The sequence below is a fragment of the Salmo trutta genome, chromosome 4 (assembly GCF_901001165.1).
Source record: "Salmo trutta chromosome 4, fSalTru1.1, whole genome shotgun sequence".
In the NCBI taxonomy this organism is placed as follows: Eukaryota; Metazoa; Chordata; class Actinopteri; order Salmoniformes; family Salmonidae; genus Salmo; species Salmo trutta.
Genome location: NC_042960.1, coordinates 31,875,343 through 31,894,808, shown reverse-complemented (window position 1 = coordinate 31,894,808; position 19,466 = coordinate 31,875,343). Strand labels below are relative to the sequence as shown.

Here is a 19,466-nt window from a genome sequence, read left to right as displayed (position 1 = left end):
AATAAGCATACAGTAGAGGACATGTGCAGGTTGATTGGTCTCTCTCTCCCTCGTCCTGACAATCTCTTTGAAGTTCCCCCACTTTCAACTGAGATTTGATTAAAAATAGTTCTGTCTCTGTCTTTTGATTCAAAAGGGCAATCATTAGAATTCCACTAGCACATCAAGTTCTGCAACTAGCTACCTTCTCTAGAATGAGCTGAGCTATTTAAAGCATGGACATCTATTGATGTGTGTGTGTGTGTGTGTGTGTGTGTGTGTGTGTGTGTGTGTGTGAGAGTGTAAGTGAGAGAATGCAATAGAAATGAAATTATTCAAAATCAACATCCCAATTAGAATTTGGAACAAAATATTTGACAGTGTAATCGAACCAATAGCTCTTTACGGAAGTGAGGTTTGGGGGCCACTCAAACTGGACTTTAAAATGTGGGACAAACATCCAATTGAAGCCCTACATGCAGAATTCTGTCGGAAAATCCTACAAGTCCAGAGAAATACACCAACTAATGCATGTAGGGCAGAATTGGACCGCTTTCCAGTAATAATGAAAATACAGAAAAGATCATAAAAATTTTGGCTACATCTAAATTCAAGTCCAAATTCAAGTCTGCAATTTAAAGCACTTCAAACCCAAGAGCTAAGCCCAGAAACGAGCCCTCTCAGTCAGCTGGTGTTGGACCTCACCAACCAAGCTGACACCAGCACTGCTTCAAATGAAAGAATTCAAATAAACAAAATCATGAACCAATCAAAGGATTCATATTTACAATATTGGAAAAACAAAACAAAATCCCAAAGCCGACTAAATTGCTACCTGACCCTAAACAGAGAATATGAATTGGCTGATTATCTCTACTCTGTCAGAGATACGAAGCAGAGACAGATCCTTACCAAGTACAGGCTGAGTGACCACCTGGCAGAGACAGATCCTTACCAAGTACAGGCTGAGTGACCACCTGGCAGAGACAGATCCTTACCAAGTACAGGCTGAGTGACCACCTGGCAGAGACAGATCCTTACCAAGTACAGGCTGAGTGACCACCTGGCAGAGACAGATCCTTACCAAGTACAGGCTGAGTGACCACCTGGCAGAGACAGATCCTTACCAAGTACAGGCTGAGTGACCACCTGGCAGAGACAGATCCTTACCAAGTACAGGCTGAGTGACCACCGATTGGCAATAGAAACCGGCAGACATAAAAAGACATGGCGACCCAAAGAGGAGCGTGTATGTGGTCACTGCACGACAGGGGAGGTAGAGACAGAGATGCACTTTCTCCTTTACTGTGATTAATGAATCTCTTTGTGAGGATTATTTTTCACAGAAATGACTACATTTATTCCAAATTTGAACTTGTTAAACCCAGAGGAAAAACTAAAAATACTCATGGGCGAAGGAGCAATGGCTCCTCTTGCAGCCAAATATGCATTTGCCTGCCATAGCCTGAGGGACACTGAATAATAACATCTGCATAGTAAGCAGTAACTTACTTATTATTACTATTATTATTGTTGTTTATCATTCCAAATAGTAGTGGTATGGGTGGTAATGGTAATGATAGCAGTTTAGTGATGGTGGTGGTAGTGGTAGTGGTATGGGTGGTAATGGTAATGATAGCAGTTTAGTGATGGTGGTGGTAGTGGTAGTGGTATGGGTGGTAATGGTAATGATAGCAGTTTAGTGATGGTGGTGGTAGTGGTATGGGTGGTAATGGTAATGATAGCAGTTTAGTGATGGTGGTGGTAGTGGTAGTGGTATGGGTGGTAATGGTAATGATAGCAGTTTAGTGATGGTGGTGGTAGTAGTAGTGGTATGGGTGGTAATGGTAATGATAGCAGTTTAGTGATGGTGGTGGTAGTAGTAGTGGTATGGGTGGTAATGGTAATGATAGCAGTTTAGTGATGGTGGTGGTAGTGGTATGGGTGGTAATGGTAATGATAGCAGTTTAGTGATGGTGGTGGTAGTGGTAGTGGTATGGGTGGTAATGGTAATGATAGCAGTTTAGTGATGGTGGTGGTAGTAGTAGTGGTATGGGTGGTAATGGTAATGATAGCAGTTTAGTGATGGTGGTGGTAGTGGTAATGATGATAGTTGTTGTAGTACTGATGTAATGGTGAAGATGACCGTTATTTAGTTATAAGTTAGTTATAGTTTCATTTTCCATATTAATTACATTACATTCTACTATCGACTGTTACCATTTTATTGTATTTCATTTTGTATTATTATTTTATTACAATGTATATTATATACATTGTTGCTTTGGCAATAATGACAATGTTTTTCATGCCAATAAAGCAGCTTGAGAGAGAGAGCGAGAGCCAGAGCCAGAGCCAGAGCCAGAGCCAGAGACAGAGCCAGAGACAGAGACAGAGACAGAGAGAGAGAGAGAGAGAGAGAGAGAGAGAGAGAGAGAGAGAGCGAGAGAGAGAGAGAGAGAGAAAGAGCGAGAGAGAGCGAGAGAGAGCGAGAGAGAGCGAGAGAGAGAGAGAGAGCGAAAGAGAGCGAGAGCGAGAGACAGAGACAGAGACAGAGAGAGCGAGAGCGAGAGCGAGAGCGAGAGAGCGAAAGAGAGCGAGAGAGAGAGAGAGAGAGAAAGAGCGAGAGAGAGCGAGAGAGAGAGAGAGAGAGAGAAAGAGCGAGAAAGAGCGAGAGAGAGAGAGAGAAAGAGCGAGAGAGAGAGAGAGAGAGAAAGAGCGAGAGAGAGAGAGAGAGAGAGAGAGAGAAAGAGCGAGAGAGAGAGAGAGAAAGAGCGAGAGAGAGAGAGAGAGAGAGAGAGAGAGAGAGAGAGAGAGAGAGAGAGAGAGAGAGAGAGAGAGAGAGAGAAAAGCTGTCAAAATATCACCAAGGGATCTGTGTTAAGAAAATGAATTACTGTGTGGAAAAAGAGAGAACCGTCTCTGACGTCCTTCCTTCTACTGCTACTTCAGGAGCCATCCTACCCTTAACAGTGTGACGTGAGCCGTGGATAACACACACACACACACACACACACACAAACACACACACAGTGGATAAGGCCATTTCACGTTAAGCTCTCATCAGCCATTAAACACCTTTAACCCCATGACACGTTGCCCTCTGCTATCTCAGCTGTTTGCAGATCCGCATTTCAAAAAGGTATCTGCTTTCAGGTGTGTGGCTCTCGCTCTCCTGTATGTATAGTTATCCCCTTGACTCCCCGGGAAAGGTGACTGGACAGACATGGTGGGGTCGTTCTGTGAACTGAAGAGGATGCTGATGGTTTGGAGAAGTGGGAGGTGGTTTTGGTTTACCTGTCCCTTTGTTGCGGTCCACAAAGCAGTACTTGAGCTCGTACTCTCTCAGAATCTCATGGACCTCCTGCAGAGAGAGAGGGGGAGGAAGGGGTGCAGGGAGGGAGAGAGGGGTCGAAACAGAGAGAGGTGAGTTTAAACACGGGGGAATGAAAGCAGGATTTTTTGGGGGGAACAACCAAACACGCTAACGTCTCGGTGTTTCCTGATGGGACACTTCTTCGATTCGTTGACAGCTGAGGCATTTTCCCCCTCAGAAATACTTTTCAGAGGTCTTTGATGGAAGGTTTCCCTATTGTAATCGTTTTCTTGTATTGAGGAATTAGATCAAACATATCCTCAAGTTGAATAGCTTTTTGGGTTCTTTATCAAGAACACGTAGTTTACACTCACAGGGGGGGAATACATCCCCAAAAACATAAGAACCAGAATATTAAGACGCTAAATCAGACACCCTTCCGCCCTCACATTTAAAATGGTTCTATTTAAAAGACATTTTAACAGAGGCTCCTATCCAGAGCGACATACAGTCAAAGCATACTGCCCACCAACCCAGCAGCCCATACATTATCTGACAGAGGAGAGGGCAGAGGTCAAAGTGCAGTGGTTACTGTATACTTCCACACGAACCGTGGGGGTAGTGGTGCCTGCCTGCTGCCTGAGAGATGTATGGCTGGTCTCTGGGGAACTGTAAACATGACTTCCTTTAAAACGCGGCCTGGGGAGGTGCCGAGCACAATGCGAGCGGGCAGGAGATGGGCTGTATATAACATCAAAAGAGTGGCGTATGTTGTTTCACCTCCCTGTTCCGTTTCGCTCAACGCGACCTTCTCTGCTACCCTCTCCAACACACACACACCACGCTACGAGTCATCCTCTTACCGCGGAAGGCCACACACACCCACGCGGGGTCACTTGTAGATAAAAACAAAAAAAGAGCAGCTCTTATGGGATGTAAGAGGAAATCAAAGCACTTCAACAAGCCCGCTCTCTCTCCCCACTCCTCCTTCATCCCAGGGTACTGTACAGAGAGAGCAGAGCAGGGTGTCCCGGAGGTAGATAGATGACTATCAGACTCACCTCCCACAGAGAGAGAGAGAGAGAGAGAGAGAGAGAGAGAGAAAAGAGAGAGAGGAGAGCGGAGAGCTGTACATCCTGCACAGCAGCCCATTGCTCTTCTCTCTCCCCCCTCGCCCTACCTACCTACCTACCTCCCTCCCTCCCTACAGAAAGTATGCTTTCTCTCCCATTCGCTCCTTTTAAGCCCAAGCACACACACACCACTCAGTGCTGTGAGCGTCACCGTGTTTATCTGTCCGGGGGTGAGATCAAACAGAGCTGTTGTATTTCCTCAAACCTGTATGTCTTGCCTCTCGCAGATCAGAGATGGGTAAAGGCAGCGAGGCCGAACTAGCCTGCTGACAAACCTTCATTAAGCCACTCTGAAGCCCCACACCCGCATCGTGTAGAACACCGCCGAGGCACTTTAGAGCACTTTAGACATGCGTGCTGACATGCATGCTGCTCTATTTCTACGCTGCTCCGCGTTTCTACATCTGAAAAGGTGGTGACATTTTGAGGAAAGTCCGTTGGTTCCAATGCATCAGCCTACCAGCCACCCACTCCAGCCCCTGCGGTGTGTCTCTCTGCTTTGGCTGTGGCTCCTGTGGGTGTCCTGCTGTGCTGGCAGTGGTCTGACATTAAAGGGATACTTCGGGATTTTGGCAATGACGCCCTTTTATCTACTTCCCCAGAGTCAGATGAACTGCGTGGATACCGTCCGTATGTCTCTGCGTGCAGTTTAAAAGGAAGTCGCTAGCATACCCATAGACTTCCAGTCATTGTTCTAATACTAGTTAGCGTTGGCTCGCGAAACTATGCCTGGCTTTCTTTATACTGGACACAGAAACATAAAAATGGTATCCACAAGTTCATCTGACTCTGGTGAAGTAGATAAAAGGGCCTCATTGCCAAAATCCCAAAGTATTCCTGCAGCTACCCCTTTCCTGCAGTAAAAATACCAAATTGCCCACTAGTGGCCTCAGGTGTGGAATGTTATTAGTATTTTTCATAATGAAGAATAATTAATAAACATAATTTTTTTTATAAACAAGCAGAAAATCCTGTGTTTTTATGTCAAATGGTTTTGTTATATTTCAGTCTTCGGTGATGTACACTACATGACCAAGAGTATGTGGACACGAACATCTCATTCTAAAATCATGGGCATTAATATGGAGTTGGTCCCCCTTTGTTACTAAAACAGCCTCCACTCTTCTGGGAAGGCTTTCCACTAGATGTTGGAACATTGCTGCGGGGACTTTCTTCCATTCAGCCACAAGAGCATTAGTGAGGTCGGACACTGATGTTGGGCGATTAGGCCTGGCTCGCAGTCGACTTTCCAATTCGTCCCAAAGGTGTTCGATGGGGTTTGAGGTCAGGGCGCTGCGCAGGCAAGTCAAGTTCTTCCTCACCGATTTCGACAAACCATTTTTGTATTGACCTCACTTTGTGCACTGGGGCATTGTCATGCTGAAAAAGGAAAGGGCCTTGCCCAAACTGTTCCCACAAGGTTGGAAGCACAGGATCGTCTAGAATGTATGTTGTAGCGTTAAGATTTCCCTTCACTAGAACTAAGGGGACTAGCCCGAACAATGAAAAACAGCCCCAGACCATTGTTCCTCCCCCACCAAACATTACAGTTAGCACTATGCATTCGGACAGGTAGCGTTCTCCTGGCATCCGCCAAACCCAGAGTCGTCTGTTGGACTGCCAGATGGTGAAGCGTGATTCATACCTCCGGAGAACGCGTTTCCACTGCCAATGGTGGCAAGCTTTACACCGCTTCATACGGGCTACTGCCAATGTGTCTATAGAGATTGCATGGCTGTGTGCTCGATTTTATACACCTGTCAGCAACGGGTGTGGCTGAAATAGCCGAATCCACTCATTTGAGAGGGTGTCCACATACTTTTGGACATGTAGTGTATATAAAGTGTAATATTGGGATGCAAACTCAAAATGGAATACATTTCAATTCTATATCTGACATGGTACAGGTGTCTTCTTTTGTTTAAGCCCAGGACCATGTGTGTGAGGTGTATACTTTTGTTTCAAAGTACATTTGTTTAAGACTACCAAGAAACACTGTGTGACCCTGACTGAGCCCACTGCAGTAAAAAGGTTACATAGTACAGCGAGAACTTAACTCGGTTAACAAGAAACAGCGGTATATGTACATATGCTGTCTGTTTCTCTTACTGAGAGGGAAAGATATCTGAACGCATCCTAAATTGCACCCAATTCATACATATTGCACTAATTCTGACCAGGGCCCAGCACCTACTTTTAAGCAGAGCCCTATATGAGTCCTGGTCAAAAGTAGTACACTATATAGGGAACAGCATGCCATTTGGGACACAGCCTCTAATTCACTCTACCATACGAGGCACGGAGGAGAGCTGTCTAAACTCATCTCCATTCAGAGAGAGATATACTGTGTACACAACACAGAGAGCATTTTCCTCTATAGCTCCATCTCTCTCTCTCTCCCTCTGTCTTCCTTTTCCTCCTCTGCCTCCCCCTCTCCCTCTCTCCTCCTAATGTGTCTCCATCCACAGAGGATAATGGGTCTTAAATGAGTCGAAAGCCCTTCCCGGACACAATAATGAGAGATATGGATTAAGGCATACTACACGTCAGGATTTGTTGTCTCTCCTGCGCACAATCCCACAATCCCATTCAAAATGTAAAATCGGCCTAGAAATAATTTGAGGGGTGGTCTGGACAGGCTGTGGCCCTGACCCTGTATGCATCCTAAATGCCACCCTATTCCCTCTATAGTGCACTACTTTTGACCAGGGCCCATATAGGTGCAATTTGGGACACAGCCCCAGTACAGGCCAGGCAGGCAGGCAGGCGAGGTGCCCAGGGCAGAGCAGAACAAGGACAGGACACAGGGAGCTGATTCCCTTAGCCAGGGCTAATATATTTACACAGGGAGTGACAATCATTGAGTTACACCTAAGCTCTTAACGCACGCACGCACGCACGCACACACACACACACACACACCTACTCCCCAGTCACAGAAGCTTAATCAGGTGGTTTACAAACACAGGGAAAGTGGCCTGAGAGGATTTGGGGTACAAGTCTCAAAGTCTATCCTGTCTGAGAGAGTGACCATGTGTGTCAGTGAGGAAGAGAGAGATAGAGAGGAGAGGGACAGAGAGAGAGGGACAGAGAGAGGAGCTGAGGAATTACAGTGAGTGATTGCGTGAGAGGGAGTGCATCTTCAACAAACAGCCAGCCAGACCGTGAGTTTAAGCTCTGGGTAGTTACTAGAGGGCCAGCATAGAACACTGAATGGCAGCTGGCACCTAGTATGGGAGGTCTTCATGCCCTTGAACAGGTCAAGTATATGATTACCAGTGGTGGAAAAAGTACCCAATTGTCATACTTGAGTAAAAGTAAAGATACCTTAATAGAAAATGACTCAAGTAAAAGTGAAAGTCACCCATTAAAATACTACTTGAGTAAAAGTCTAAAAGTATTTGGTTTGAAATATACTTAAGTATCACAAGTAAATGTAATTGCTGAAATATACTTAAGTATCAAATGTAAAAGTATAAATAATTCCAACTTCCTTATATCAAGCAAGCCAGACGGCATAATTTTCATGTTTTTAAAATGTACAGATAGCCAGGGGTACACTCCAACACCCAGACATAATTTACAAAAGATGTATGTGTTCAGTGAGTCCACAGTAGGGATGACCAGGGATGTTCTCTTGATGAGTGTGTGAATTAGACCATTTTCCTGTCCTGCTAAGCATTCAAAATGTAACGTGTACTTTTGGGTGTCAGGGAAAAGTAAATAGTACATCATTTTCTTCAGGAATGTAATGAAGTCAAAGTCAAACTTGTCAGATACCCCAAAAGACGACTTAAGCAGTACTTTCAATTATTTTTACTTAAGTACTTTACACCACTGATGATTACCTAGATACGGTATGAAAGTCCCGCTACTTTATTGATCACGTCCCACTCTGTTTTTGAATGGCTTTCAAGATTATACAGTGCCTTCAGAAAGTATTCAGATCCCTTGACTTTTCCCACATTCCTGAGCGCTCTGGAGCAGGTTTTCATCAAGGATCTCTGTACTTTGCTCCGTTCATCTTTTATTTATATATTTTTTTTTTACCCCTTTTACTCCCCAATTTCGTGGTATGCAATTGGTAGTTAGTCTTGTCTCGTCGCTGCAACTCCCATAAGGCCTCGAGAGAGGCCAAGGTCGAGAGCTGTGTGTCCTCTGAAACACAACCCAACAGGACACAGGGAGCTGCACTGCTTCTTGACACAATGACCTCTTAACCTGGAAGCCAGCTGTACCAATGTGTCGGAGGAAACACTGTACACCTGGTGACCGTGTCAGCGTGCACTGCGCCACAGGAGTCGCTAGTGCGCGATGGGACAAGGACATCCCTGCCGGCCAAGCCCTCACCGAACCTGAACGACGCTTGGCCAATTGTGCGCCGCCCCATGGGTCTCCCGGTCACGGCCAGCTGCGACAGAGCCTGGACTCGAACCCAGAATCTCTAGTGGCACAGCTAGCACTGTGTTGCAATGCCTCGGACCACTGCGCCACTCAGGAGGCCCTGCTCCGTTCATCTTTTCCTCGATCCTGACTAGTCTCCCAGTACCTGCTGCTGAAAAACATCCCCACAGCATGATGCTGCCACCACCATGCTTCACCGTAGGGATGGTGCCAGTTTTCCTCCAGACGTGACGCTTGGCATTCAGGCCAAAGAGTTCAATCTTGGTTTCATCAGACCAGAGAATCTTGTTTCTCATGGTCTGAGAGTCTTTAGGTGCCGTTTGGCAAACTCCAAGTGGGCTGTCATGTGCCTTTTACTGAGGAGAGGCTTCCGTCTGGCCACTCTACCATAAAGGCCTGATTGGTGGAGTGCTGCAGAGATGGTTGTCCTTCTGGAAGGTTCTCCCATCTCCACAGAGGAACTCTAGACCTCTGTCAGAGTGACCATCAAGTTCTTGGTCACCTCCCTGACCAAGGCTTTTCTCCCCCGATTGCTTAGTTTGGCCGGATGGCCAGCTATAGGAAGAGTCTTGGTGGTTCCAAACATCTTTCAATTAATAATGATGGAGGCCAATGTGTTATTTGGGACCTACAATAATGCAGAAATGTTTTTATTTTTAATAAATTAGCAAAAAAGTCTTAAAACCTGTTTTCACTTTGTCCTTATGGGGTATTGTGGGTAGATTGCTGAGAAACAAATTATATTTAATCCATTTTAGGATAAGTGTCAAGGCTCAGGAGAAGACCCAGATGCAGACAGTTTCGAAGAAACAAAAGTTTATTACAAAAACAGGGGGCAGGCAAATGACAGGTCAAGTCCAAAAGGTACAGAACGGCAGGCAGGCTCAGGGTCAGGGCAGGCAGAATGTTCAAAAAACAGGAAAGCTAGAAAACAGGAACTAGAGACAGAAAGGCGCACAGGACAAAACGCTGGTAGGCTTGACGAAACAAAACGAACTGGCAACAAACAAACAGAGAACACAGGTATAAATACACAGGGGATAATGAGGAAGATGGGCGACACCTGGAAGGGGGTGGAGACAAGCACAAAGACAGGTAAAACAGATCAGAGTGTGACAATAAGGCTGTAACGTAACAAAATTAGGAAAAAGTGAAGGGGTCTGAATACTGTCGAAGGCACTGTATATGTTAAATTCTATTCATATTTGTGGATAAAATTTCCTTCTACAAGATGCATTTGATGAAGGTTTTCAATTATGTTGTTTTCTTCTTCATAAGGCATTGGGTAGAAGTAAATTAGTCCACGGAAAATATGTAATTTTACGTATATTTTAAATTACCGGCTTTTCATGAATTTGATAATATAATCTTGAAGGCCATTCAAAAAAAACTGTTCGGGACACGATCCAGGAAGTAGGCGGGACTTTCATACGATATTATAATATAGGTATTACTTCCACTGTACGCGGAAACATGACCGTGCCACGACTGAGTGTCCCCCCATATTCCACTCTGACCTCCTTACTCTCTCTTTCTCCTCTCTCCACAGGCATGGGTCATACCTGGGCTCGTTTTCCAGTCACCTCACCTGATCTCTCCCCCCCGTCTCTGTGTGTGCCTGGAGCTCAGGAATCAGGTGGGGGCACAGCGGCACACTGCCGCCTCAGCAGCACACCACACAGCAGCACGGCAGAGGCTCGTCACATATCACGGCACGAGCAAAACCGCCACACCGACTGGGATATACAGAGAGCTGCCACCAGCAAAACCTCACAGATAAAAGCTAACCCAGCCACAGAGGTTACAATGGGCTTCCAAGGGCAAAGCTATAATGATATGTTAGTACCTTGCAAATCTTTTTTAAGTGCATTGCCGCTACAACTCATAACAGCCACTTCAAATTTACATAGATATTAGATAACAGAATGACATGGTTTGTGCTACATAAGTAAAATTACTTTTTCGAATGTGCAGCTTTAGTACCATAAGCAATTCCGTGCTGTACAGAAACCCAGCCTAAAACCCCAAACAGCAAGCAATGCAGGTGCAGAAGCACACAAAGTCTAAGGATATCTGTGGGGAAATAGATTATAATATGTCACGTGGTGTACCCCAGGTGTTTCAGTCGGAATGCACAAGAACTATGGTGGTTTTAAGTGTCAGTCCCAGCTTCCGAAATATAAACTTGAAAAGGAGAATGAACACAGAATTGGACTACAATGATATGCTCCCACCAGGGAGTGAGTTGCAATAACAGCTTCTGAGTCAGTGCCTGAGACAAACAGGCAAAGAGATAGCATGACAGACAGAGAGATGGGCTCTGGTAAACATGCAGCAGCAGGAAGCAGACAGCAGGTAGGAGGCTGCTCCTTCTTGCTCCGCTCTCTCTTCCACCGGCTCCACTACATTGGCTAGCAGTAGGCCACAAGCAGGCAGTAGGCAGAACACTCTGTCTCTCTCTCCCCCTTTACTCCCTCCACTCTCTCTCCCGCTCCACTCCACTCTCTCTCCTCTTGGTCTCCCTCTCCCCCTCCACTCCCCTCCCCTCCCCTCTCTGTCTCTCTCTCTCCCTCCACTCTTTCTCCTCTGTCTCGCTCTCCCTCCACTCCCCTCTCTGTCTCTCTCCCCTTCTCTCCCTCCACTCCCCTCTCTGTCTCTCTCCCCTTCTCTCCCTCCACTCCCCTCTCTGCCTCTCTCCCCTTCTCTCCCTCCACTCCCCTCTCTGCCTCTCTCTCTCCCTCCACTCCCCTCTCTCTTTCTCCACAGGCTCCGTCCCTGCTCTGTTTATTGCAGTGGTAATCAGTCTGGTAATACGAGACTACTGTTTATTCACTGTCAACAGTGTTTAGGTTTGACTTTCTTCCGGGGAGAGCGGAGTGTTGAACAGCGAGGGAGATAGGGACATGGAGGTGAGAAATAGTAGTACATGGATATGCTGTTGTGAATGCAACACAAAATGTTTACATTTCAGTGGAATTGCTGTACACAGTATGAAATGTCATAGGCTACTGTGAACGCACCATATTCCACTTTAAGTTGCCAGTAGTCCTTTCTTCTCAATGCTTCTACAGTCAATTACTCTGGACCAGCTCCGATAATAACAGTATAATAATCTGTGAGCGTGTGATGAAAAGAGTGAATGTAACTGTGTGACTAGAGGCTGTGCTCCACAATGCAATGAGTGTGAATGTAACTGTGAATAGTGACTGTGCTCCACAGTGTGTAACCAGGCATCATGCTGCTCTAATGACCACCCCTCCGCAGGCAGCTAGCTCTACACCAGTCAGCCAGGCAGATAGCTCCTACACCCAGGCTCAGAGTCAGGCAGTCAGGCAGGCTGCACCACTCAGCTGTCTCGTCAGCTCTTTCAGTCCCCTTAGGGAGCTACTCAGGGAGGGGGGATACCATTATAACAATACTAATAATAATCTATTCAACCCTTGATAAAGCTGAGCAAAAAAAGACTGTATACATACAAATATCAAGTTATTGTATCCTCCCAAAAATGTGAAAATTATATTATTTTATACTAATACAATTGCTTAGAGAAAGAGATTTTGTTTAATAACAAGTTTAACAAAAAAATATTGCCACACCTAAAGATTCTTGGAAATAAAATACAATAAAATCTGCATTAACATTCAACTTTTTTAAGTTAATCTCATTTTAAGGAACCGTATTGCGGCTTCCTGTTACACTAGGGTATAAAAATGAAGTAACACCCATTTACATTTACATTTTAGTCATTTAGCAGACGCTCTTATCCAGAGGGACTTACAGTAGTGAATGCATACATTTCATACATTTTTTTTCTTTTCTTCCGTACTGGTCCCCCGTGGGAATCTGTTTGTCATCCATCACCATTGGGAAAGGCAAAGAACTCACAAATTAAAAGAGACAAATGGTTGTTGACTTTCATAAAAATCAGGCAACGGGTTTCAGAAAAACAAAATAAAAACAAAATATACCATTTACCACTATTAGGGCAACCATTAAGAAGTTTAAAACCACTGGAACAGTGGTAAACTTGCCTGGTAGAGGACCCAAGAGTATCTTATCCCCACGCAGTGGGGAAGATGGTTCGGGAGGCAAGAAAAGTCCAAGAGCCACAGTTGGAGAATTACAGAACTTAGTTGCATCTTAGGGTCACCAAGTTGCCAAATCTACAATTTGACACCACATCCTTGCCAATAGGCTATTTGGAAGGGTTGCCATGAAAAAGCCTTTATTGATAGAAACCAACAACCAACCGGGTGCTATGGTCAGATGAGAATAAAATAGAGCTCTTTGACCACGTACATCAGCGGTGGGTTTGGCCTTTGAAAGAACAATGCATATGCAGAAAATACCTCATCCCTACTGTAAAATGTGGTGGATCTTTGATGCTATGGGGCTGTTGTCCTTCCACTGTTCCTGGGGCCCTTGTTAAGTTAAAGTCAACGGCATCATGAATTCTACCAAGTACAAGGACATTTTAGCCCCCCAAAAAACCTGGTTGCCTCTGTCAGGAGGCTGAAACTTGGCTGCAAGTGGATTTTTCCAGCAAGACAATGACCCCAAGCACACATCAAAATCCACAAAGAAATGGATAATTCACCACAAAAATTTTGCAATGGCCATCTCAGTCTCTGTGGTTTGAAGTCCATAAGTGCAGACCGAAGAATATCAAGAATGAGGAAAGAGTCTTTATGGAAGGATGGCCTAAGATCCCTCCCAATGTGCTCTCCAATCTCATCAAACATTATGGAAAAAGGCTAAGTGCCATTATCCTCGCAAAGGAAGGGTGCAGTATTGACAATTGGGGTGCCAATAATTTTGATACCAAGATCTTTCAGAGATATTATTAATTAGAAAATCTTTTTCTCTGAGCAATTGTATTACTATAAAATGATATTGTTTTTGAGCATACAATATAGCTCAGTATTTGTATTATATTTTTTATGCAGTCTTTTTGCTCATCTTTATCAAGGGGGCCAAACATTTTGGAGGTGAATGTATCTATATGCAGCCTTGTGTATTTGTGTGTTTTTTTTTTGTGTGGGTGTTTTGTGTGTTCAAGGTGGCGATGAAGGGTACGTCCTGTTCTGCGAGGGGCAGATTTTAGAACTGTTATCTGCTATTGACACACGCAGCCGTACTATCCAGGAGAGGCGTGGGCAGAGAGAGGGCGACATACACACACCGCCCGCGTGAGTCTCACCTGTTCCAGAGAGGCTCTAAATAATTGAACAGCTGAACTGATAGCAGGAGGTGAGGCGGTAGTTTGATGCCTCATCCTTCCCCCTTCCGTCAAACCCCCACCTCACCCCTTATCCTCCACCTCCAACTGTCATATTATTCTATTTAACCTAGTTATTATTATTATTTAACCTGATCCAGGTTGGTCTCGCTGAGACTAAATCGATTTTCCAAGAGAGACCTGGTTAATGGGCACGGAAAACCCTCTATATCCTCCACACCCATTAACATCCATCTCCTCTCTCAACCTGTTTCCTCCCTACCTCCACACCACTCCCCTCCTCCCTCCCGTTGACCTGAGGAGTGTCAGCATAGTTATATGTCTCAGACCATACACCCTGGACAAGGATGCCGTTAAAATGAAGCTAGTCGGGCTCACACGACGATCCACACTAAATACTCTGTAATGTCAAAGTGGAAGACAAATTCTAACATTTGTTTAAATTCAAATGTAAAATAAAACACTAATATTGATGTTAGAGTCACCTTTGGCAGCGATTACAGCGTTGTCTTTCTGGTTAAGTCTCGAAGAGCATTGCAACCCTGGATTGTACAATATTTGCCCATCTTTCTTTAAAAGATTCTTCATGCGCTGTCAAGTTGGTTGTTGATCATTGCTAGACAGCCATTTTCATGTCTTGTCATAGATTTTCAAGCCGATTTAAGTCAAAACTGTAACTAGGCCACTCAGTAATATTTAATGTCATCTTGGTAAGTAACTTCAGTGTATAATTGGTCTTGCATTTTAGGTTATTGTCCCAGTGTCTGTTGGAAAGCAGACTGGGCCAAGTTTTCAACTAGGACTTTGCCTGTGCTTATCCTAAAAAACTCCCTAGTCCTTGTCGATGACAAGCATACCCATAACATGATGCAGCCACCACCATGCTTGAAAATATGAAGAGTGGTACTCAGTGATGTGTTGGATTTGCCCCAAACATAATGTGTTTTATTCAGGACAAAAAGTTAATTTCTTTGCCACATTTTTTGCAGTTTTACTTTAGTGCCTTATTGCAAACAAGATGCAATATTTTTATTCTGTACAAGCTTCCTTCTATTCACTCTATCATTTAGGTTAGTATTGTGGAGTAACTACAATGTTGTTGATCCATCCTCAGTTTCTCCTTTCACAGCCATTTAACTCAGTAACTGGTTTAAAAATCACCATTTGCCTCATGGTGAAATCTCTTAGCAGTTTCCTTTCTCTCCGTCAACTGACTTATGAAGGACGCCTGTATCTTTGTAGTGACTGGGTGTATTGATGCACCATCCAACGTGTAATTAATAACTTCACCATGCTCAAAGGGCTATTCAATGTTTTTTTTATCTTTACCCATCTACCAATAGGTGCCTTTGCAAGGCATTGGAAGATCTCCCTGGTTTTTGTCGTTGAATCTGTGCTTGGAATTCACTGTTCGACTGAGGGACCTTACGAATAATTGTATGTGTGGGGTACAGAGATGGGGAAGTCATTCAAGTCAACAAAATCATGTTAAACAATATTATTATGACTTGTTAAAACATTTTTACTCCTGAACGTATTTAGGCTTGTCATAACGAATGGGTTAAATACTTATCCTCTTAAGTCCTTTTAGCTTTTAATTTTTTATTAATTAGTAAAAATGTCTAAAAACATAATTCCACTTTGACATTATGGGGTATTGTGTGTAGATCTGTGACACAAAATCTAAATGTAATACATTTTCAACTCAGGCTGTAACACAACAAAATGTGGAAAAAGTCAAGGGGTGTGAATACATTCTGAAGGCACTGTACACACAAAGGAACACACACCAGGTCTGTAAATAATATGGGAGACAGGAGAAGTGAGCAGACTGGTTTTCCTCCGTCAGTTCCTCACTATCTTCTCTTTCTCATAAATAGTGCTCAAGGACCCCTGATCTGTTGGCTTCTGAGTTGAGATGACACTACGCTCTTAAAAATGCTGGGTTAAAAACAACCCAATTTGGGTTATTTGGTAACCCAACACTGGGTAAATATTGGACAGAACACACGCTTGGTTATTTTACCCAGCCAGTTGGGTTGCGTGAATAACCCAACAAATTGGGTGTTAGGATTACCCAAACATGGGTTAATTTAACCATCAGTTAAATCTTTTTTACTCTCATGTTGGATTGACCTAGCAGCTGGGTCTTAATGTAATACTTAGGTTATTTTCAAGAGGCGTGGCTTATTAGGGGCAGGCCTTTCAGCTAGATCTTATTGGCCACCGGTGAGAGTAAATGCCATTCCTGTTCATCATGTTAAGTTCACCTACTGCAGATTGACATTTCTTTTTTCTTTTTTTGCATTTTACACATTGTTCTATAATATTAACATTATTTATTACATATTATAATACGGTATTATTGTATCCCAACAATGGGATTTACATAGGCTTTTAGGGTACTCATGCACTTCTGTAAGCCTCAATGAAGCTACAAAAATGTAAATGTTCCACTTTAACATGTGATAACTATACAACAGAACAGAAGAACAGGAATGACATTTACTCTCATGGTTGGCTAAAAATAACTATCTGAAAGCCACACCCCTACTAAACTATGGCTCTGGTCTTCTGATCTGACACGCTGGGTCATATCTCAATAACCCAGCACCAATAACCCAGCATCCAGCATCAATTACCCAGCAGTTTCTAAAGAAAATAACTCAGCTAAGTGACCCAACGCCTGCAACCCAGCAGCTAGGTCAACCAAACAACCCAGCATTTTTTAGAGTGTAATAATGTGGAAACCACATCTTTCTCTCTCTGTCTCACCTGCTTGGCTCTCTGTGTGTGTCTCTGGCTTTATAGTGTTTCTCATACTGTTTCATTGGCTCCTCCAGCAGCTCTGGGCTCTGTGTGTGTTGGTTCTTCCTGGTTGTCTCTCTGCCCTGGCACCCTGCCTGCCTCTGGCTGGGAAATGTTAGCTAGCTGCTACAGTCTGGAGGAACTCACAATCAGCCTCTAGTTTATTACGTATACCCCAAGACCATACTGACTGAATGGAACAGTATTATAGCCTACCCACCATAATACAAGCAGTTACAGAAATGGGATATTACATTGGGAATTCTCAAGTTCATGAAAACAAATTCCAATCCTGATTTGATCAATATATCTAGGCCTATATGTTTGTGCAGAATTTAAGTGTATTGTTAGAACAGGGCTATTAGTAGGCTATAGCCTAAACATTATGGACTATGCAGGGAATGAATACCAACACATTTTCCCACCTGCTGAATTCAAATAAGCCTATTGTCCTACTATACACTTAATGTTAAATGTTTATAATATCTTAATAAAATATTATAAGCGTTCAATAATTTTCAAACAAATGTTTGATGTGCAAATACGTACGACGTTCAACGGGACATTTGTATTTGCACAGCAAACATTTCTCTACTTAGAGAATGCCATATTGTAGCGATTTGATTGTCATTTCGCAACATCAAAAACGACTCACGCATATCGTGCAAATAAATAGGCTCCTATCAAGTCTATGTCCGCGCTGTTAGGCTGAATAAAAAAAATGCAAACCATTTATATTGGCTTCACTTGTATTTGTTAAATTGTAGCCTAAACTACGGCAGGAGTTATCGCTAGTGGCAAATATGTGGGTGCATCGGTCACATTGTAGAAATGATTAACAAACTTGAGGCAACCGTGGTCTGTTTGATATAATTCCTCGCTGCATGTTAACCACACACAAAAAAAAATAACGCGCATGGAGCGCGGCCGTCTTTAAATGCCTTTCAGAATTTACATTGTATAGCCTTTCTATGAATTATCCTGCTAAAAATGCTTCCGTTTGCATATGAATATGATCATTCCTGATCGCATAGCCTAGACAAGCCTCGCAGGGAAATGAACGGTTCTCTTAAACCGTTAAAGTTTATTATGTTCGTTTTTCTGCAAATAAACTACAACTAAGTATAGCAAAGTATTGCGTAAGAGCACGCCCGAAATCATTTTTGACTTTGAGAGAGACACAAAACATTAGCCTAGCCTTACAACAAGCCAACGTCACTCCATCTGTCAAAATAGAGAATAGCGCACCTGGTTGGTTGTATCTTGTGGCAGGTTTTTAATTAGGATTTTCCTCCTGTTGCTCAGCTCGTGGCGAGTTTTCTCCAGCCTCTTCTCAATTTCCTCCGGTTCCAAATCGGGTAAGTCTCGGAGACTGGTCCCCTCGGAACCTGCGTCCTCATCCTGACGGATCTCCAGGCGGTCAGAATCCAGGAAAGGTGCATTTTCATGGTTTAAAGAGTGAACGCTCGGCGGCTGGATGGAGGAAGCTGCCGCCATCTTGAGTAGCTGTGAAAGAAAGTGAGTGGAGGCAGCGGTAGGTGAGCTATGAAACCATGGAGAATATTTTATCGCCATCCTGTGGTAGACTATACCCTATGGCTAATTAACTAAATGTTACATGTCAATAAGCACATCATAGAGAGGCTATAGCGATACAGAGAAGGGGAAACGAATCTACAGGTTGCACAATTCGTTTTATGATAAAGCATAATGCATGCATATACTCTTTCAAATAAACATTGCTCAAATATATACTGAACAGAAATATACACTCAACATGCGACAATTTCAATGATTTTACAGAGTTACAGTTCATATATGGATATCAGTCAATTTAAATAAATGAATTAGGCCCAAATCTATGGATTTCACATGACTGGGCAGGGGCGCAGACATGGGTGGGCTTGGGAGGGCATAGGCCCACCCACTTGGGACAAGTTGGACCTACTGCCAAATTCTCTAAAACGACGTTGGAGGTGGCCTATGGTAGAGAAATTAACATTAAATTCTCTGACAACAGCTCTGGTGGACATTCCGGCAGTGAGCATGCCAATTGCACTCTCCCTCAAAACTTGAGACATTTGTGGCATTGTGTTCATTACAAGGTGCATCTGTGTAATGATCATGCAGTTTAATCAGCTTCTTGATACCTGTCAGGTGGAAGGATTATCTTGGCAAAGTAGAAATGCTCACTAACAGGGATGTAAATAAATGTTTGCACAAAATTAGAGAGAAATAAGCTTTTTGTGCATATGGAAAATTTTGGGGATCTTTTATTTCAGCTCATGAAACATGGGACCAACACTTTACATGATGCATTTATATTTTTGTCCAGTATACATTGCAATTTAGGATAAAAGCCTCAGGCAATACTTTATTTAGCCTATAAATAAGAAATAAATAGGCCTAAAATTAAACCAGGAAGTGGAAAAAGGAATACCATGTCCCCCTGCTGTGCAGATTATAAACATGAATGGCCAGGACCTTTCTCTCAGTCAGCCAAAGTAAGTCAATCCTTTTCCTGTGGGTGGAGGCTGTGACTGAGTCAGACTGAGCAGTAAATGGCAGCTTTCCTTCAGGACCCTCA

The 19,466-nt window shown here is 43.6% G+C and overlaps 1 protein-coding gene across 5 annotated transcripts in view; it reads right to left on the bottom strand.

The window, feature by feature from the left end:
• Positions 1-18,415, bottom strand: part of LOC115192235 (ribonucleoprotein PTB-binding 2) — a 74,075-nt gene extending 55,660 nt beyond the window's left edge. For 4 of the 5 annotated variants that reach the window (XM_029750508.1, XM_029750510.1, XM_029750509.1 and 1 more), the window contains exons 1-2: positions 18,128-18,412; positions 3,277-3,343 (exon numbers count right to left, since the gene is read on the bottom strand). In XM_029750508.1, coding sequence (XP_029606368.1) covers positions 3,277-3,343; positions 18,128-18,376 — 316 coding nt within the window. In that variant the 5' untranslated portion in view covers positions 18,377-18,412. Of the gene's footprint in view, positions 1-3,276; positions 3,344-18,127 lie in introns of all 5 variants that reach the window. The other variant, XM_029750511.1, reaches the window with a different exon arrangement.
• Between the last annotated feature and the right edge of the window lie 1,051 nt (positions 18,416-19,466).